This window comes from Epinephelus lanceolatus, chromosome 15 (genome assembly GCF_041903045.1).
Source record: "Epinephelus lanceolatus isolate andai-2023 chromosome 15, ASM4190304v1, whole genome shotgun sequence".
In the NCBI taxonomy this organism is placed as follows: domain Eukaryota; kingdom Metazoa; phylum Chordata; class Actinopteri; order Perciformes; family Serranidae; genus Epinephelus; species Epinephelus lanceolatus.
The window spans coordinates 33960173-33981542 of record NC_135748.1 but is presented as its reverse complement, the minus strand read 5'-3'; the positions used below and the strand labels follow the sequence as shown (position 1 = coordinate 33981542).

At 40.5% G+C, this 21370-nt stretch overlaps 1 protein-coding gene across 1 annotated transcript in view; it reads left to right on the top strand.

Annotated features, from left to right (window-relative positions):
* Positions 1 to 359: 359 nt before the first annotated feature.
* The window catches only part of ccdc162 (coiled-coil domain containing 162), a 35394-nt gene continuing 14383 nt past the window's right edge, over positions 360 to 21370 (top strand). Inside the window, exons 1-28 of the mRNA XM_078175417.1 lie at positions 360 to 507; positions 2237 to 2309; positions 2477 to 2587; positions 2667 to 2780; positions 4868 to 5062; positions 5139 to 5232; positions 5799 to 5950; positions 7428 to 7580; positions 7928 to 8029; positions 8869 to 9036; positions 9132 to 9223; positions 9576 to 9711; positions 10971 to 11174; positions 11653 to 11970; positions 12121 to 12321; positions 12743 to 12864; positions 12968 to 13196; positions 13271 to 13473; positions 15081 to 15233; positions 15431 to 15524; positions 15624 to 15758; positions 16304 to 16455; positions 16557 to 16668; positions 16751 to 16800; positions 16909 to 17085; positions 17353 to 17464; positions 17798 to 17948; positions 18250 to 18388. Coding sequence (XP_078031543.1) covers positions 368 to 507; positions 2237 to 2309; positions 2477 to 2587; positions 2667 to 2780; positions 4868 to 5062; positions 5139 to 5232; positions 5799 to 5950; positions 7428 to 7580; positions 7928 to 8029; positions 8869 to 9036; positions 9132 to 9223; positions 9576 to 9711; positions 10971 to 11174; positions 11653 to 11970; positions 12121 to 12321; positions 12743 to 12864; positions 12968 to 13196; positions 13271 to 13473; positions 15081 to 15233; positions 15431 to 15524; positions 15624 to 15758; positions 16304 to 16455; positions 16557 to 16668; positions 16751 to 16800; positions 16909 to 17085; positions 17353 to 17464; positions 17798 to 17948; positions 18250 to 18388 — 4082 coding nt within the window. The 5' untranslated portion in view covers positions 360 to 367. The remainder of the gene's footprint in view (positions 508 to 2236; positions 2310 to 2476; positions 2588 to 2666; positions 2781 to 4867; positions 5063 to 5138; positions 5233 to 5798; positions 5951 to 7427; positions 7581 to 7927; positions 8030 to 8868; positions 9037 to 9131; positions 9224 to 9575; positions 9712 to 10970; positions 11175 to 11652; positions 11971 to 12120; positions 12322 to 12742; positions 12865 to 12967; positions 13197 to 13270; positions 13474 to 15080; positions 15234 to 15430; positions 15525 to 15623; positions 15759 to 16303; positions 16456 to 16556; positions 16669 to 16750; positions 16801 to 16908; positions 17086 to 17352; positions 17465 to 17797; positions 17949 to 18249; positions 18389 to 21370) is intronic.

Below are 21370 nucleotides of genomic sequence, written 5' to 3'. Positions count from 1 at the left end.
TTTGAGTGCATGATTGTTGAGGTAGGTGCTGCTCAACAACTGGTGCTAAACTTCATTTCTACATACTGTACTTCATGTTACAAATCATAGTTTAAATGGTGAGTGTCTAAAACACCCAACAGCATTGACATCATAGTCTGACAGAAGCACTCCAGTGTAACGTTAGAGCCCTCTACAGATCAAATGCAGGCACTGAGGACAGGAAATGGGAGAGGAAGCCTGTCTGCATGGATGTTTGTCTCCATGGATACAACACAACAAGTCAGCATGTGGAGGCAGAGATTTGGCAGTGCTTAAGGAAGTGCGTGTTTTTTCTGTGTTTGAAATGTTTGGATTTCCCAGCGTCTCAAAGTGTTCATCCTGAGCCATGTGTGACGTATACAGAGTTTCCTCCTCTGTTAAAGTGGAGCAGATGGAGGCAGATCTGTCGCGTCAACTCTCCGCGCTCAGGGCGGAGATTGAGGAGAGTGGAGTTCCTCAAGAAGCAGTACCCTCCAGATGTTACAGGTGTGGAAGCTTGGATGATGGTGTTGATTATTTGGTGTCAGGTAACAGTTGAAACTGATTCTTAGTGTTTGTTTTGACATAAGGGACTTTTTTCAATTCATGTTTAAGTGAAAGTTTCTCTGTGCTCACAGGATGAGTTTGTGACATCACAACTAGTCTGGAAGACGGTTGTGGTCCAATAAGTAACTTACGCAAGTGTGATGTTTTTGTTTTTGTGGAAAAACCATCAGACAAATTATTTTTCTGAGAAGGTTATTTTGTGTATGTCTGAAAACATGTCTAGAGTGGTGCTTTGATGTCTGTTTTAAACTGTCTAGACTGACAGGTAAGTGGGTATTAAAATAAGTGAAGACATGATTCACGGACAATAATTACAATTAAGTGTGGAATATTTTACTAATTTTCAAAATGTTTTAGGCACCAGTTTCACCAGTCTGATTTGTGATTGATGTGGTAATTCCTTAAATTTTAGCATGCTAAAGTTAGCATTCAAACACACTTAATCAATATGGTACTGCATAGAGAGCTGCAGGGATGACGCTTTTTTTGTAGGCCGACATGGAAAGTAACTTGCCTGCTTCACTTGTCAAAAAGCCAACAGGTTTTTTCCATTCAGTTCGGGATTATGGTAGAAAATAAGCTCTCTGGCAAACAAACCTTTATGAAACATGCCTGTTTTGTTCAGCAAGAAGATTTTAATTTAATTTTTAAAAACATTTTGAAGTAGAAGATAATCCTCAGGGGGAAATTGAGTTGTTTCCCAATCTGTTGTCATGTAAACACAGGCCCTTAATACACACACATGCACAAACAGGACCTATATGCTCGGTGCCCAGGAGGTGAGCTGGCACCTCTACAGCTACCAGTCGCTCCATACTTGGTTGACCTAACACTTCCCAGGCCAAGTCCCTATGGACTGACCTACTGCTGCCCAAGGCTAACATTAGGCTGGAAACAAAGTCCACTGTGGTTCCATGACGTCAACATCACCACCACAAGGAGACTGTACAGACATGTTCGGCGGGATAAAGTTCTGTAGTGTCATTAAGCCTTTTTTAAGACATCTGAAAGCTTCAAAATTCACAAGTGGGGTCATTACTGCTAACTCATTCCTGGGTTTCATTATTTCCTGCATGCGCCACTCCACACTTAGCAGTTGGGTGAAATTTTCCTCGAGGGCTTTCTACCCAAAAAAGTTTTCTTGGTTAAGGTTAGGAAAAACAGTTGTGACTTAAGATGAATTAAGATGAATAAATTTCTGTCAGAGAGGGCTTTCCTGGAGAGAGATTACAAGGAAAACTTCTATTATGTGCCTATACCTGCTAAACATTAGCGTGTTAGCATGCTGTCATTAGCATTTAGCTCATAGTGCTGCTGTTTTGAGCTGCTAACGTTGTAGAATTTTAAAGTGAGTCCATACAACATTTTTTTTAGACACAGGCCACTGTTGCCAAGATAACGGTAATGCTAAAATATTAACACGAGTAGAATAAAATCAGCAAACTGACCCAGTAATGTCACATCATGCTAACAATAGCTACCGTCAGCTCCTGGTACCAGACAGAGGGCTAAAATCTCTCAGTGAGTGTTTCATTGAGCAAAGGTGCATTTTATTGCTTATGAACACAACTTTTGTATATGTATTAAGCCTTCTTTCATCATAGTGTTGCTTTCATTGCTATTTGGCCAAGAGCTATTTCTGTTAAATTAATTTCCAGCTTTGTTTCAGTTCGGTTCTGCCTCCAAAAGATATTTCCTTCTTCCGTGTGGAGAGGGAACACACACTGAGGAGAGGGCTTCAGGTGAGGCTGAAAATTCATCTTATATCTCTATCAATTAATTTGTCAGTTACAAGGGCTTTAGAAACTTTAGGGCAGCCTCTGGATAATATTTAAAGGTAACTTTAAAGATCAACCTGCACTTGATTTGACTAATATTTCCCGGGGCTTCACTCTCCTTCTGGTTGCAGGTGGCTGAAGCTTTGCCACTTCAGTCTCAGGCAGACGTCATGCAGAGAGAGCTGGATAGCTGCTTGAGCCTAGAGTACACTCCTGACAGTCTGCCCCCACTGCTGCACCAGGTGAACACAGTCCTGTTAACGTGCAGTAGAAGTGAATGGAAACGAGAGAAAGATCATTTAAAGCAATATTTCTCCACAGTTCTACACCGACAGATCGTATCACCTGGCTCAGATCAAATATCTGCTCATGCTGAGATGGAGAAGATTCTGCCGCCACACCAGCGTCACTGAAACGCTTTATCCTCATTACAAGGTGACAAAATAAGTCTCATTTTGCCAGCACTTAAAAATGACACATCAAGACAGGAGGGTTTCTTCTTGCAGCTTATTATCCTTACAGTTCAGTTTCTGCTGCTGCAGCGTGGTAAAGGGACAAAGTATAAGAAAGGCAGTGAGCAAATCTCACTTAATAATGATGCTTCAGGAAAAAAAGATGCTTCTATAATGATGATAGTGAGATATTTTCATTATCTGTTCATCTGCAGATTAATTCTCTCAATATTTGCTCTGTCAAATGTCACAAATGTTTCCTAAAGTCCAAGGTGCAGTCTCTGAATGCCTTTTTTTTGTTGGACAAAGAGTCCAGATTCCCAAAATATACAGTTTTCTATCACATAACACACAGAAAAAGCAGCAAATATTTACACATGTTCTGGCAAAGATGATTATCTGGTCATCAAAATGGCTGCAGAATGATTTTATATATATATATATATATATATATATATATATATATATATATATATATTATTGATTCACAGTTCCAGTAAACGATACATCTGCAGAGAGTTACATTTTCATTTTTCTGCATATCCTCACACCCACCCATCCCGAAGACCTTTACATCTTTGTATCAACAGGTTGATGTAACCAAATCAATTTAAATAATAGTGAGTACTTGTATAAAAAAAATGAATAGAAAAATAAAAAAAGTAAACAAATAAATTAATAAATAAAATAAAATAGAATTAAAAAAAATAAAATAAATAAATAAATAAAAAGGGAAGGAAAGAAAGAGGGGGTCACATAGGTTGTTTGTTTGCTGCCTGCGTCTCTGCATGTTCAGCAGATCTGCCCACTGTTCCTGAACCAGTCGGAGTGTATACCTAGGGGGTCGGTGGACCGGGCAAGGTGTAGGCGTAGAATCATGGGGACATTTCGGTAGCAGGGAGTTTATTGACATAATCAAGTAGTGGTTTCCAGTATGAATAAAACTTTTCGGGACGGCCTCTAAGGTTGAATTTGATTTTCTCCAGCTTCAATAGAAATAGTAGGTCATGTAGCCAGGATTTAAAGGAAGGTGGCTGGGAGGATTTCCATAAGAGAAGAATTTTCCTACGTGCAATCAAGGACGCAAATGCAGAATGATTTTTGTCAGCTAATTTGTTTCAGCTCTACAAAATAGATGAAATACACAACTCTTTTTAGTTCATTTACTTTGCACAAAGACTAAAGGGGCTACACTGTACAAACATAACATGACTTCTTATACGTACACATACAAATGTGGCAAGGGGCAATGAGTAGAAAAAGTAGGAAGAGGGCCAACAACGCCACCTGGAGGAATTACACTCCAGGAAATACTTACTCAACAACCTGATACTGAGTTGAAAATTAGGAATATGGCTACAGACTCAGTACTGAAACAAGGACAAAGATGTGAGGTCAAAATAAACCAAATATTTTATTGAATTTCTCAAAAATAAACCCAGTTGGTTTTATATTACAGCACAAAAAGTACATTTATACAAATCAACTATAAGGCTAAATAACTCACCATGCTGCATACTAAAATATTTGCATTGAAACCCTCCTCACCACCTCTGATACAAGGCATTAACACAGGATCACTCATGGGCAGGACAACAGGGTTTCCACATGCACTGTGTGCTGACAATGGATCAGAGCAAAGCTAAAAACAAAAGGCAAGCAACTGAGTACACAGGGTTAAAAGCACTGACTTGTCCAGGGGAAATTTACGACACACCTGTTTACACAAATATACAAAAAAAAGTAGCAATGAACATTTTTGGCACAGGAAATAATTGGGGAAGGCCTTAATAATCTTAGCAGTGGAAGAAAATCCAATAAATTAAATATAGTAAATTCAAAGCTTTTATAGCTCCTCTGAAAATACATAAAAATACCAAATACATGAAAGAAACAAAGATTTTTTTAAGGTAATTATTTGCAGGAGGATCCCTTTTCTTTCTCTTCCTCGTCTTCCGAAGACTGAGAGGAGAGGCGTCTAAAGAATTATATGATTTTTATTCCCTGTGCTCGACTTTCTGGAGTGATTCATCTTCTTTATCAGGTCACATCCGTCTTGTTCTCCCTCAGGATCAGGTGTCATGTTTGACGAGTGAGTACGAGGACGCCGTTCAGAGAGCTCGCAGGCTGTCAGCGTGCAGAGAGAAGATCCTGACAGGCCGAGGAAACCCTGCCAACCTGCTCACTCAGGACGACATGGTCATTTACCTGCGGTGGCTCGTCTGCCATCTGCACTCTGTTCAGACTGTTCACAACTTCCTCAGGGTGAAAACACATCTGTCTTTTTATCTAATTTATTTTGCACTGTTGATTTCTTACATTCACACTTCTGCTTCAACAGGTGCTGCACTACGTACCAGCCTGTGAGAGAAAACTTGAAGAACCACAATCAAAGGTTCATGAGGAAACTTCACATAAGAGTCAATATGTTGATGGTGAGTCACAGTCAGCAGCTGTGTCCTCCATTTTCCTTCCTTGTGCTGTTTTTAGTATCTTGGCTTGAAATCTAAAATTTGCAGAGTGGGTGATGGTCGAGGAGCCATGAAAATGGAAAAGTACACAAGAGAAAAAGCTCACACAGACTTAAAATGGACGGGGTTTGTCTTCTAAACACATTCAGTAAATTTTAGGATCAAGCCGTTAGATTTCGATTATTCTTCTTGTGTATATGCGGAAATTTTTGGGTGATGATGATGCTACAGAAAAAGGTTGGGGGTCACCAAAGTCAGTAGGATGTTGAATTTATTGAAAGGATAACTCCTTGAGATGCAGCATCATATTTTCAAGGGGATCAATCAGGAGAGACTTGTTTTCTTAGAATATTTATTAACATGTGCACGTAACAATGAAAAGTGTGAAAAGTCTTTGGCGATTAGACCCCAGAGAGATTGTATGATTTAAGGAGGGTGATGAATCCATAATCCAATAGGGAATGTGATAGTACACAGCTTTGAGAAGAGATGCTATTCAACAGTTTCTCACTGAATACATTCACCTACAGGTACTTCAGGGCTGGCTGATAAGGTTCCCCTGCACACTGTCCACCTGGAGGAGTTTCTACCTGAGCTGCAGTCTTTGATTGCTCACTTCCACCTGACCTACGACACCCGTAAACTCAAGACCACTGCAGACGAGATGGAGTTATTCAGCACGGTAATGATTTCTAATGCACAGTGGTCGAATGTAACTAAGTGCGTTTACTCAAGTACTGTAATGCAGTACAAATTCGAGTTAGTGCCCTGAGCGGTTTGGGTTCAGGGCAAGGGTTTGGTGCCTTGCTTAGGGGCACCTCAGCAGTGCCCAGGAGGTGAACTGGCACCTCTCCAGCTACCAGTCCACACTCCATATTTGGTCTGGACGGGGACTTGGGTTACCGACCCTCTGGTTCCCAACTGAGGTCCCTATGGACTGAGCTGCTGCCCCCCAATTACATCTCTGAGGCAAATATTATACTTTTTACTGCACTACATTTGTCTGACAGACTACAATTGTCAATCCCCTTACTGTCCAGTGAAAACCAATCTAGATTAAACTACACAACAGTATATAAAGGAGTTAAAATTAGAACAACCTTAAACATCCATGGTAAAAGTCCATCCAAGTAAAATGCAATAAACACATTCATGCAGCAGTGATATTTATCCAAAAACGTCATTTATAATAGTAAAACACTGACAGGGAACATTTTACTGCACAATGAACACTTCTGCTTTTGATACTTTAAGGACAAGGCTCTTGTCACGGCTCAAGTTTCTTACATTATGTTTCTTATTTAATTCCTTCATGTTGTTTCCTATTTTACTTTGAAACTCACATCTCCTCTTGGTTCACATAACTTCACTTCCAGCCCCTGTGTGTTTTCCCTCCCTCTTGATGACTTCACCTGTGTCTGATTAGCCTCACCTGTGTCTCATTATCCTTCCCCTCACCAGAGTATTCTGTGTGTCTTGTTTTCTCTCAGTGCCACTTCATCTCAGCTCCTTGTTTGTGTAGTTTTGCAGCCTTTTGTTTCCCTGTGTCTTTTTCATGGTTTTTTGTATGTAGCCTGTTGATTGACTCTGACTCTGCCTCATCCATATTGGGTTTGTTTGCCTCCACTGATTCTCCCTCTGTGTGCTGAACCACCTTTTGACCAGTAAAGACTGTTTTTTACCTGACCTGTCTCCAGAGTCGTGTGTTTGAGTCCACTCTCACCTGGTTCACCAGGTGTTACAGTCCTGAAGGCAGGACTTTTACCTGTACTGGAGTATTTTCACAGTGTGGTAATAATGCTTTTACTTCATTAAAGGATCTGAATACTTTCTGCACTGCTGCCAGTGCACAGCTGATACAACATTAACACAAAAGCCTTGCAGTATTTATTAACTTGTATGTTTGTATATTCACAACTTGCATATCTGATGCATATTTAGGGCTTGTAAATGTTACTTACTTAAATTTTGTATTTAGTTTAATTTAGTTCTACTTCCACTTTCTTTGTCTAATTTTGAGTACTTAATGTCAATACGGGTAAATTGAGAGCAAAGTTTATGTGCACATGTACTTGGCCAATAAAGCCGATTCTGATTCTGAAACGACATCAGTCAAGGTGGTTTATAAGGAACATGTCGGTGTGACTCTATCTCCCCAGGTGTGGAGGGAGTTCAGAACGATTTTCAGACAACAAGAGCAGATGAAAACGTTTCCTCAGTACGACGGTTCAGAGGTCAAACAGAGCCAGTGGGGGAGGAAGACTCCGAGCCTCGCTCTGAGGAAGGAGGCCAACTGGATCCCCTTCATTCAGGTCATTTAAATAGTGAAAATAACCTCACCAAAAGCTTTTTCCTGCAGCCCAGTCGCCAGGACAAAATAGTAGAATTGTATGTTTCTGCAAACCATGAATATGTTACATTTGTAGGTTTCATACAAATTCTATCAGCATTTCTTAAGTGATGTAATATATGAGCTGTAACCAAGATGAAACACCTGCCAAGCTGCAGAACATTGTTCGAAACAAAAAATCTACAAAACTGATAGTGTTGTCGTTAGTCAAGTCAGGTTTCAGGTTTTAAAAGCTTTACTTAGAGTGTGTGTGTTTTGTGGGGGTGTAGGAGGACAGTAAATACTGACAGTTTGCATTCTGTCCTGTAGGTGAAGCCCAGACGGGATCCGTGGCAGCAGAAGCTCGTTACGAAACTGAAGGAAAAGAAATCTGTGGATGAGCTGCTGAAGATGCACAGCAGGTTTCTTCAGGTAACAGCGTCAGTCATTAAATAGTCCTAAATTTGAATTTATAAGATCTTAATTGCCACAAACATTTTTTTCTAATATAATATCTCTATCTTTGATTTCTATTTGTCAAAATGAGTCAAAATGAGTGATGTCACAAATCTTAAAACCTACCACTGAACCTTATATTGTCTGTTTACTTTATAATGAAGATAAACGTACCTATCTCTAATAACTATATTCCTACATAACACTGTACATGTCTTTATACTTAGTGGCAATGTTTGAATTTAAAAAAAAGATTATTTGTCCAAAAATTTGTTGTAAATTTGGTTGAAAATGATCTTGTAAAGGTCTTAAAACATTAATTTTATGTGTCTAATATCTGTAGATACCCTGTAATAGTTTTTCAAAATAGTTTAGTATTACTTGTAGAAGTACACGATATTTAATTATTTGAGGGTGTTACAGTGTGTAATACAGAAGCCAAAATGGACCAATAAAGTAAACGTAAACATCGGTATGAACATGGAAAACTAATACAAAAACAAAACTGAACTCCATATATGAACCAGAATGTTGAGGTGTGTCTTCATCATACTCTAATTGCTTTACAAACAATGATAAAAAATCAAATTAAAAAAACAAACAAACTCAAAAGGACATAAATTCATCTTAAACAAATGAAGAATGATCAGGTTTAATGTACACCATCCAATTTCCCATCTTTTAAAAAACTTGTCCTGTTGCAGTCAATCCAATCATCCACTGTTGATAGATATGAGTCTTTTTTTGACACATTCAATCCACATTTTTATCATAAATTGTGTCCTATATTTTGTTTTCTCTGTGTCTCTCATCAGGTCCCAGATCTGCTCCATGTGACCGCGGCTCTTAAAGAACGCGCTGCTCATGTTGCCGACTCACCATCTGCACCGACCTCATCGGTGTCACACACTAGTAAAACAGAACAACAAAAGATCTCCGAGATCTGGACGAGTATTTACAGCGCTGCCTCCTCTCTCACTCAGGCATGTATCATCTAAGTTTTCTGCTTACAGAGGTGGGAAGTAAACCCTTTTTCTCTTGAAAGACATTATATTAAAAGTGACATTTGTCTTGTTAGGAGACTGTTGATCAGTCAGTCAGATCCAGACACAGAGGAGGCCACGATAAGAAGACTTTGAAGAGTCAAACCTCGACTGCAACAAATGACAGGTGAGGAGAAACTATTGCTGCATCATGAGGTTTTAATTTTCAAGATTTGGTAATGAATGTAGTGCAAACAATGTGGAGAATTTCAGCCTTTTTCTCCTTCTTAGCAATTTTTTTTTTAAATCATTTTAGGGTTTTTAAAACTGTCATTTAGACAAAAAAAGCAGTCTGAGGATGTTTCCTTCGCGTTTGTGAACTTGTCCTAAGCATTTGTTTTTATTTTCTGATATTTTATAGATTCTTATAGGCTTCAGGTTTGTTCTTTGTTGACATCAGCCACTGTTCACTCACCTCTGATCTATAAAACACAGCAGTATTCAGTTTTCTGTGCCATTGCTCCCTCTATGAAACACAGCTACTCCTTCGAGGACAGCCTGCAGCTGCTGGGTCTGGATGATAGTTTAGAGGAAGGAACATCAGATCCCATCATGACCAGAGGAGCTTACCTGTCTCTGATTCACCTGCGTCATCTCAAACTCAGGCAGCTCCAGGTGAGGCAAACATATAAAGAACAGTGGATAAATAATGTAGTATGAGTAATGCCATCTTTAATGTGGATGTCCAGTCAGTTTTGAAGGTAAATTTAGTCAACTGAAGCAATAAATTCCTCCGTACGTGCCGTTATTAGTAGAGATAACTGAGAAGCTGTGTTGGCAGTGCCTACATATACCAGAATGCATTGTGCAGGAGCTTCTCACATCAGCATTAGGTGTCAAAAATAATTACTCTATAGTCTTTTCCCCTCTCTGCCTTGCTGGTCCTGGTTTTCTACTTTGTCCACAGGATTCTGAAGAAGGTCTCCAGCACACCTCTGTCCAAAACTTTCATGCAGAAACCCTCAAACACATGTGCGCAATAGGAGACACAAGGCACAGATATACAAAGGGTCCCACTACCTCTCTTACGTGGGACCAAAACACAAAGACTTTGTGATGGTTTTGCATCTCTTTGTAGTTGTTATACAGCTTATTGTGGTTTTGTGTCTCTCTGTGGTCATTTTTTGTCCCCTTGTGGGTGTTTTGTGTCTTTTTGTAGTCCTTTGTGTGTCTTTGCAGTTCCTTTCCATCTCTTTGTGGTCATTTTGAGTCTCTTCCTGGTCAGTTTGTGTTAATTTGAGTGATATTTCACAGATGGAGTCCAGGAGGAGGCCTGACACTTTGGGTCCTTGGCCCTGTGCCCATAAGGCGCTTCAGTAATTCATTCATGCACACATGGGTTGGCCACGCTGAAATTCATTGCAGCAGAATGATGACGTTTGCGTCAGCATCAGAGGGCAATTTGAGGAAAGACACTACCAGTCTTGGTTTGTGTCCTCTGTATGGTTATTGCAGCTGCAGCCTCGGCCTCTCTCCGCTGCACGTCTTTGGCCATAACACATTACACACTGCCTCAAATAGGTGCAGCTGTCAGCCAGAACACTGTAAAATGTATCCTCATCCCTAACATCCTCTGTACTCACATTTTGTGATGCCATTTTTGCTGTTGGAAACAAAGCTAGTTTGCAATACAAGCAAAGAGAACAAGGAAGTTTTGTTTTTGAGTGGCATCTAGAGCACAGCCTCTGGCTACCCAGAAGCAAAATCCAGCCTGTAGTTCTTCCTGCATTCGACTGTCACTGTCACCACTGGATGCAGGAAGAACTACAGATTTTGCAGCTGCAAACTTTCTCACTGAAGAAATTATTGCTTCACTGGACTACATTTACCATCAACACTGGATATTCCCTTTAAAGATATTCTTTCATCCACAGCGCATCTCTCTCAGTCTGCTGAACTACCTGCGCTCTGTGGAGAGGACTTTGACCTTTGACCTGGCAGGTCTGCAGCAGGAGGAAGGAGAGCTGTTCAGCACAGCGGAGGAAACCGGCTGGATGAACGCAGCCAGAGGAGGACTGGGGGAGGTGGGAGGTCTCGGCTCGCTGCAGTACAGCCACAGCACTCCTGTTGACTTTAAGGTAAGAACATGTAAACGTATGCAGATTCCTGAAAACATGTTTGAGTCATGTGTCTGTCTGCTGTGCATTTATGGGAACAGCAGTAACGTTTATCATGGAATATAATTTATGATGTTTTTGTCTGTGGTTTTACTTCATGTGCATTCAGCGTTTGTTGATTAGAACTTTAATTTCCATGCTTTTATGGATGAATAAAATGAATCTTGAACAACTTAAGAGCAGCCGGTATGTGTTTATTCCAGAAAAAGATAAACTCACAAACATGAACATCTTGTCCCTTTGGCTTTTTTTGGGTGTAATGCAATCACTCTGTGTCTGGGTGGGTTAATATAAGTTCACTGACCGTGTGTTACAGTATTTCTGGTCTTGAAATATTTGCTGATTTTTCTTTAAAATGTTCAGAAATATCCTTCCATTTATGATCTTTCAACAGGATATGAAAAACTTTTACAGTGTGTGTGATCTCTTCGTGTTCCAGGTCCGTTGCTCGGAGTTCATGGAGTATGCAGAGGTGGAGAACCTTCATGATTTCTACAGCGCAGAGGAGCGGGTCGTCCACACTCAGGACCAGAGGGGGTTTTACATCGTATATGATGCCGCTCTGAAGGACCTGAAGGAGCTGGAGGACAAGCTTCTTCTAGTCGGCTCACGCTTCATCCAGAGAGGCCGGATTAAGAAGATGGAAAATGCCTCAGCGGCAGACATGTGCTCCTGGGCTGGGACAGATGTGGACCGTGTTGCAGTGCTGCTCGACTTGTGGGCGTGTGAGACGGAGTTTTTGGAGAGCAAAGTGCAGGTACAGTGATGAACATGAAGATTTTTAACGTCTCTTTGTTGGCTTTGTGTGATCAGTCTCTTCCCACTAAATGTATGGTATTTCTAAAATACCCTTTAAGCCCTTACAGTCGAGTGGTTTATTAGCTTTTGGTTCCTCCTCGTTCTCCAGCTCTTGAACTGTTACTTCGAGGCCTACCAGCATGCAGCAGGGACTGAGGAGAGGTTCGCATTGGCCCGAGTCATCACTGACATCATGCACAGTAGACCACACCTGGACCTGAACCAGGATTACTTTGTTCAGACCTACAGAGCTGATATAGGCTGCCTGCGAAGCCACCAACAGCTGATCAGAGACATTTTGGATAACCAGGTGAAAATGCAAAGTCTGTAAAGGATTGAGTTCGTGTGTGAATGTGCAGAATGTAAATGTGTGAATGATACTGTTTGAATGATGCAATAATTAGTAAATAGACCAGTTAGATGATAAAAGACAAAAAAATCAGCAACTAATTTGAAAATAACTACAAATTTTTAATTATTTTTCAGGCACAAATGCCAAATATTTGCCTTTTGCAGCTTCTCAAATATGTAGATTTGCAGTTTGCCTTCATTATATGTGATAGTAAATGAAAATGAAATATCTTTTGGTTAAGCAGTTGTTAGTTTCAGACCTCATTTGAATGTAAGATGAAAAAGTTTTGTGTAAATTTGCACTTGGATACTAACACGTCTTATTTAGTAGTTTTGTCTTGTTTGCATGTTGTGACAGATTGTGTTGTTTGTCTCATCAGATTGAAAAACAGCGGCAGTATCTCCAACATATCTGGAGAGACGACCACAAAGGCTCCGTTCATGACTTTGGCCTTCCACCAAAATACATTCCCAAACATCTGGTGTCACTTGTAGGCAGCAGGCGAGTAAACACAGAAACCTAACCACCCTAGATTCTCCAAAAGTTCATTATTTTGTTGTCTCACTAACGCTTCTATGTTTCCCTTCTTGTGTCGTGTCTGCAGCCCTGCACTGCTGAACCCTTTCCTCCTGGAAGTCCATCCGTCCCTCTGCCTGGCCTCTGCAGTCTATCACAGTTTAGTTCAGGCTCACACGGAGCTCTGTCAGCTGCACCGAGCCACCAGCATCACTGACAAACTCAAGCTGTGGCAGAAACTCCTGCGGCAGGCCCTGCAGAGCTGGAGCCACCTGGCTACACCTGGGGCCTCCTACAGCTCCCAGATACAGAAGGATGTAGGTTTTTCTTTTCTATTTAATCTATTTAATAATAAAGTCACTAAATCAAACTTCTTTTTCTCCACTATCAGTTGTTCTCAGATGGGTTTTTTGAGGACCCGATTTTGGTCCAGAAGGTGGGGCTGTCACTTCTAAGATCTGCAGGAGAGCAGGACGTGACGCAGGGACAAGAGAAACAGTCGTATGTGGTGGAAACTTTCTCCAAGCTGCTGGAGCTCGTCACCATCCGCCATCGTCTGCTGGAGTCGGCCTCTGAGACCGCACATCTGGCACAGTTAAGATAAAACTCACACCAGGAGAAAAGGGGACTTTTAAAGTGATCTGTGCATTTGTGATTAACATTCTCAAAAAGAGAGAGAGATACTGTAGAGGTGGACGGGTTTATAGATGTTAATATAGTTATATTCTAACATGTCTTGATTGGGAATAGAAATCTCAGCTCACTGTCAAGATGGTAAGCAATAACACTCACAAAATGGGAAAACACAATAGGCCACAAATCAGGATTAGATGGAAATACAGTTAAAACCATGAATTATTAAAACCATCAAGTAAAAGATTTTGTTTTAGAAACAATCTATATAACATATTAAAACATTGCAGAAGCTGGAAAATATGTGTATCTGGTTTGTCGGCCCCCTGTTGGCCCCTGGAGGCCAAAACTGCCCAACTCCAGTCAAACTTTAAAACCAGGCAGCGCTGATCAAATATAAACCAAGATTCTGTTACTGTATCACCTATTTCTGGCCTTAAAGTCCTCAAGAACATATTTTAGAGCAGTGGTTCCCAACTGGTGCAGCCACAGGGTCCAGATTTCTCTTTAGTCAATAGTTCAAGGTCCACACAGTTTAATATATTCAGCGTCATACTTGCGTTTGGCCATGTCGCTGAGCTAGTTTGCTGTCTCTGTTAAATAGCTGTCCATTATTCACTCACTCTACAGCATTAAATGTCACTTCAAAAAAAAAAAGCTCTGAGACAGAAATTTATTGTACTTTAAAATAAACTTTTTACAATTTTTCTTTTTTTTTTTTTTTTTTTCTTCAATCGTGACATGTTCGTGAGTCACTTGCAGTGCATTCAGAATAAACCCACGACCCAGTTTTGGACTGTGACCCACTAGTTGGGGACCACTGCTTTAGAGCACTGTTTGGCTGTCAACTGGCACTGGATGCCAGTGTGACATTAGAAAGACGGTGGACCCTTACGTTGGAGAGATGTTAAAATTTAATTGGAATGAAAATCGGGTAGACGATATTTTAAATGTCTAATGACGTTAGAATTTCATGTTGTTTAACGTTAAGATTATGATGTTCTATTGGGTTTTCACACCTTGCAACTGGAAGACTTTGGAATTTGGTTGCTTAATAAAACAACTTAAAACCAGCAAAATATCAACTTCATCTGTCGTCAGTATTCTGTGTCAAATTGACAATGGTATTAGACATTGTTGTGACATTTAAGTTTGGTCACCTGACATCACAACCCAAATTCAACCAAATGTCAAAGTCTAATGATGTTGGCAGCCAGCTGGGGTTATACAAGAGTTTGTGACCAGGAAGTGGGCTCCAGAGATCAAACGGTAAAACTAAGCCGTGCTGATGAAATATAAATCAAGATTCTGTTACTGCGTCGCTTATATCTCACCTAAGATGTTTTTTAGAAGCATATTTTAGCTTACTCTTAAACTGTAAGCTGAGATTTTTGTTACCAGCTGGCTGCCATATTGTTTCTGGTGTCCAAAACACCAGTCGCAGAGTTTATTGGTCTTGTGCAGTGCATTATCGCGGTTGTGGTAGTCTGGTGACGTTACTGTACATCTAGAAATTATACAGTGTAATAGTTTTATGTCAGTCTGTGAAATTCAATAATTCTTCACAGGTTGTACAGAAACATGGCGTCAGAGCTCGGCTTCGATGAGTTCCACCTTTATCTGAGGCCGCTGCAGTTTGAGGTCGCTGAGCAGAAAGACAGAACCGAGCAGAGGCCTGTTTTCATCACAGCGATACTGGAGGACGACAGCTCTGTGGACAGGTAAATAACTCCACTGAGGCCGATCATCACGAAGCTGCAGCTGCAACATGTTCTTTACTAACAGGAAACAGTTGTGAGGATTTGTCCTGCAGGCAATCCAGATTTAATGCAGGATATGTTCATGTTCTGCCTCTCCATGTGTGCTCTATTATTTCTGCTTTTCTACAAGAGCAGTGAGGTATGATTGTCTGCTGCAGGTTCACCCCGTCCCACCTGCCTCTGAGCATCCAGGAGCTGGACGAGAACCAGATCGGGAGGTTTAGCTTCAGCTCAGAGGACGCAGTTATTCACGTACGTTAAAATTAAATGCTAAGTTTTATAAGTCAGTGAAGACATGAATAAATAGAGCTGTTACTGACAGACTTTATACCTTTTCTTCCCTCGTCATAGCTCATGAACGAACAGAGTATCGAGAACCTCCAGGTGACTCTGGCCTGTCAGGTGACACAGAAGTACGCTTTGATCAGTGCTGTGAAGCTGGTTTGTCTTTGTCACTGGGCAGAGACTGGGACGTCTTCAGCTCAGGTGTGTAACTGATGGAAGTGAGTTTACTTTTCGATTAACGTTTGGTTGACTATTATGAGGGGGCAGCCCTAATTTTTATATTAATATTGCTACTTTTACTTTTAAAGGAGCAGTGTGTAGGATTTAGTGACATCTAGTGGTGAGTTTGCAGATTGCAACCAGCTGAACACCCCTCCATTTCCACCGTGTAGAGAATCTATGGTGACCTTCAGGTAATGTAAAGAGTAAAGACACAGTGTTTGTCCACTCTGGGCTACTGTAGAAACATGGCAGGCCCTGTGGGAGAGGACCCACTAACTGTGCAGACATAAACATCTCATTCTAAGTTAACAAAAACACAAAGATTCATTGCTTCAGGTGATTAAACTCTAATGACAACAGAATTATTAACATTATATTCCATATCTGCTGATATGTCTCTAAATCTCACACACTGCTCCTTTAGGTGAAGGATGTGATTTCTTCTTCCACCACTGGTATTTGTCATGTTGTACCATAACTAAACTGCTGTTCAAATATTATTTTGTTGTCCATTTTATTCTCAGAGTAAAGATGCTCTTCATCCTGATAAAGATGTGAAATTAGCCTCCAAACCTCCAAACCCTGTGACTCCCAGCGACACTAACAACCTGCAGGAAAAATCAAACCCTTCACCCTCCACAGGCTCAGCGAGAACTCCCATCACCACCAAGAGAAGGTCATTTCCCCCACCTAAAGACCAAATCACGCTGGCTGGATGATTAGCAGCAGCTTTTGTTGTCGTCTCTTTAATAAACACAGTCTTGTTTGTTACCTCAGGCTGATGGAAGCCTTTGTGTCCATCCAGCTGGAAAAAGTGGGTCTGCGTGACGAGATGCTGAATTCATTTGTGAAGAAGAAACAGGCCGTGGGGGGTCTTATAAGAACCTCAGTGAGTTGCACACAGTGACTGAGCAGGATAATAAATGTGATTGGCTGCTCGTGAAGTCAAATGAATTTCTCTCACACTGCAGGAGGAAGCAGCAAAGATCAAACGGACGCTCATAATCGACTTTCTCAAGAAGTATGTGCATGAGAAACACCTGCATTACTTTTGTTACAAGACGATATGTTTCTCTGTTTGTCACTTTGATCTAATAAACTGGAGGTTAATACTGTTTTGTTTCCACAGATTCAGCACACAGATATCTCAGTATTGTGTCAGAGCGCAGATTGTTGCATATTACAACAGTCTAAGCTTCCTTTTGGACGCCATCCCCTCTATCCGTCAGTCCCACTTCATGATTGGGCAAGCCAGGGAGCCCAGAGTCATTTTGGATTCAGGAGCCAACCTTTGTCCTGATCCCAAGTACATCCAGCTTCAATTTAATGTCTTATTAATGTGCAAAATAGAGGAATAACTGTATGTCTCATTTTGAATATTTGTGTCAGACTTTAAAATGTGAGGAGTAGGTGGAGAGTATTAACAGGGACATGAACACATCTCCACTCTTCAAACACTGTAGTTTAGGGTCAGTCCTAAACGTTACTGACGTGAAAAACCAGAACAGGTCTTTACATACAAGCTTCTTAGGTCGTCTTCTGAGAGTCTGATCACACCTTTCTCCTCTGACAGGATGTTTCAGTGTCAGCCGCAGCAGTTTTTGTCTGCGGATGGAAAAACTCTCCTCAACCTGTGGTACATCCCCCACTTCTCTGAAGTGCTTCACATGTTCAAGAATGTTTCGGTGAGACGCTCAACCTCATCGCTGAGACTATGAATACAGCAGCACAAGACATGACTCATTTAGGTGCTTTCACTTTCATGCTTCTCTCAGGACCAGGAATAGTTTGAACGCAGTGGTGAACCGCAGAGCTGCGTAGATCTGTGTATATATGTATTACTCTAGTGATTGTTTTTGTCCTCCTGGGTCATATGTTGATGGAAGAAAAAAAATATAAACTACACAAATGTCTTAATTCACTCCCTTCACATAATTTATTTATAGTCTGAACTTCTTGAATTTATTTTTCTTGTACTGTTTGTTAACAAATGTGCCGCTCTGTTGTTCTGATTTCAGCAGGAGTGTTCTGTAGCTCTCTATCTCACTCTGCAGATCGTCTCAGCTCTTCATGACATCATTAATTACCTGGTTAGTTTCTCCAGACTGGGAAACACACAGGACGCCTGGGGCTCACTGGCAGCTGACTGGGGAGGCACTGAAGGCATTGGTAGGCGGATTTTGTAAACAAAGACAACACATCTGCCCACATGTAAATATTAGTGCTCATAGTAACAATTAAGGATGCATTCCAGAGTTACAGAAGTAAATGCATAAATATAAAATGTGTGAGCAAAAAAAAAAATATTTACAGACAGCTTTAATGGTGAGTTAAGAGCATCTTTTGAACCTCAGCTTGAATACACTAACCAGGCAATGTTCAGTATCTAATGAAACACCAGTATAAACCAGTATTTTGACAGTCAGTCCCATTACATGTGTGTGCGTCCTCCTCTGTGGGTGCTGTGCAGGAGCAGAGCTGCAGGAGATCCAGCGTCAGGTCGACAGTCTGTTTGATCCCAGCTGCCCAGAGTCTGTCGGCCGTCTGCTGCAGCTGCGCAGGCAGGTCCTCCTGCTGCAGTTTGACACAGCTGTGAGACACCTCATCAGGTCAGTGAAAGGTTAAGATACTCCAACTCTGAACAGATTCTCTGCCAACACTGTCTTTCTATCACTAATTATTTAAATGCACACAGGGAACTGTTGTTTCTTTCATATATTTCTTTTTTGTTGCTGATTCCCCACTCATCTTTCAGCTGTTTTTATTTATACCAGGCCACAAAACAACAGTCTTGGGCAAAATGAAATAAGTGAAAGATCTTTACATTAGTCCCAATTTAACTTAATATTGTCCCATTTTCTTCTGGCTTCACATACAATTTCCTGATTGAACTTTATACAAGACCTGGTAGAAACAAAGTAGTGATTAACATGTTATGAAATCGTTGGTTTATGTAAGGTATCATAAAACTTCAATTAAGCACACAGTCCCTTTTATTACCCCGGTGTAGCAACACATTTTGACAAATAAAGGCCTGTCTCAATTAGAAGCCTGGTCTGGTTGCTGAGCAGTTCATTTTTATAGAAGTTCTTTGGATGTATTAAACTGGATTGTTGACTACGCACTTGGACTAACATTAATTAGCTGTTTAGATCACACATACAATAAATGCTTAAACTTTTGTCAACATGGAGATGCTACACAATCGTTGGCTTGGTTGATTTAATTTTACTGAAACCATGAGCACCAGAGAAGACCATGAGTAATTCAGATTTATTGGCATGACGAAAAAAGAAGTGGTGACTCCCTTCATCTGAAGCTGTCATAAAGTCAGATTATGTGTCCATTCCTTTATTAAGTTATCTATATTCCTTTAGCCTGTAAGGGTTCACTGATCAAAAAAAATCAAAAGGGTTTTTCATTAAAATTAATCTAAGTTATGAATATTGTTTTAACAGGATAAACTGGTGTTGTGTCGGTATACTGGGTGTCGTTATCCTTGGGTGCTGTGAAACAAGTGTCATAACACATAACACAACCTGTTATTCAAAGCCTAATTTTTATACAAGTAATATTCTTATAGTTTTGTGTGAAAGGAATTAAAGGCCTGTCCCAAATATAGACCTGTTGAGTTCAGTGATTTAACCAAATAATAGCCTGGGCTTCTAATTGAAGTTTTACCGTATTTGGTCAGTTTTGAACACCTGATGTTGCATAAAATCTAACACTGTTGCTCTGGTGGGGTAGAGGTTAAAGCTATAGTTGGTAATGTTGGAGAGCTAGCAAGATTTGAAAGCAGCACCTCCTCTCAGCTCCACCCCCTCCTCCCCCTCCCGTCAGTGCTCCGTCCAAAGCCACGGCCCCACACAAACTTGAACGCGCATACTGCACTGCAGTAGAAGTCAGCAGGGCAGAGGAGAGCCGAGTAAAATAACAAATCCCCCCGAAGCAAACAAATAATTACCTGTCCAACAGAAAGACAGCGACCTCTGCATCACTTTTCAGGCCCTTCAGCTCCCTCAGTTGTCTCCACCGTTCAAAAGCTGGACTGCTGTTGACATCTGGTTTGTCCTCTCGCTTAATCCAAAGCCTTTTTCGCCGCAGCCTTTTCTGCCGCCGACTTTATTTTCTCAGCCTGTTTAGCAGGGCGAGCCGTTACAAATAACACTAGAAGTGGCACTTTTGGCTGTATTTTCTCTGCCATTGTGCAGCAAACTCCTGCTAACTCGGTATTTCTGCTGAGGAGTGTGCTGAATATTTCTGGCAATGGTGACATGTGATGAGTGCATGCAGGGAGGAGGGAGGGACAGAGGGGGGCTCAGGCAGGACAAGACATGAACGCATCTGATTGGTTCTTTCCATTTGCACCGAATGGCAGGGATTGGTCAGCGTTTTTACAGGCCTGCAGCTGCCACAGAGGTCGGATTTTTTTCATTCCTTTTTCTGAACACATTATGTATTGTTTACTCTCAGGATGGAAGGACCATTTCACCCAGTATAACAAGAAGTGTTTCTGAACAGGATTACCAACTATAGCTTTAAGCACAACATTACATCTCCTTTACTATTGCCATCTCATAAAGGAAAAAAATGCCCCCAAAATATTTTTATTACAGACACTTTCACTGGTAATCAGCATTTAGCCACTGCGGCTTAAGTCTAAGGAAAAGTCACCTCAGTGGACATTTTGAAAATAAACCTTTAGACTTATCTTTTAAGCTTGGCTTTTGGTTAAAGGAGCCTTGTGGTATTCATTTGTTCTTTTAGATGTTATGTTATTTATTTTAAATATTTTGTGGTTTATTGCTGTAATGTCTAGCTATTTCCTTCGGGCTGCATGATTGGATGAAAGGTGCTATATAAATTTAATTAGGGTCCGGGCAGCTAAGCTGCCAGGACACTATTGTAATCCTAGGTATTCTTCTTCTTCTTCTTCTTCTTTCTTCTTTCTTCTTCTTCTGAGGAAATCCTACTTCCCATGGGTGAAAACTCACCAAACTTTGCACAAAGGTCCAGTCTCATGCCAGATATCCTCAGCTGTAAACTCAAGCCAATAGTCCTGATGGTGGCGCTACAGCAAGCATCTGAAGTTCAAAACTTTGAAAATTCATAACAAATCAACCATATGTGTTAAAATTATGAAGTTCATCACTCTGTTTTTTTCAAAAACTGTAAAACTTCTTAAACCTATCTCCTCCCACAATTTTTGCTCAATTGACACCAAACTTGCTACAGAGCATCTTCAGACTGTCCTACACAAACTACATTTCTCAGATTTTTGATTTATCAAAAATTGAGCCTACAGTGCATCAAAATGTTTTTAATGTTCCATTAAACGGTACTGTAAACATATACATGCAAATTCTTGCTAAATAAATCTTCAGTGTTCATGAAAAAAAATGACAAAATTCTAGAGTCATGGTAGATGATGTGTGGCAAATTTCAGAATTTTATCTCAAAAACTGAATTTTTGACAGCATTTTGAATTTTGCTCTGATGTGAACAATTGGAGTCAATGTAAAAATGGCAATTTTAAACATCAGTTTTTCACTTATGGAGCAAATCAATCATTGTTAAAATAAATTACCAAC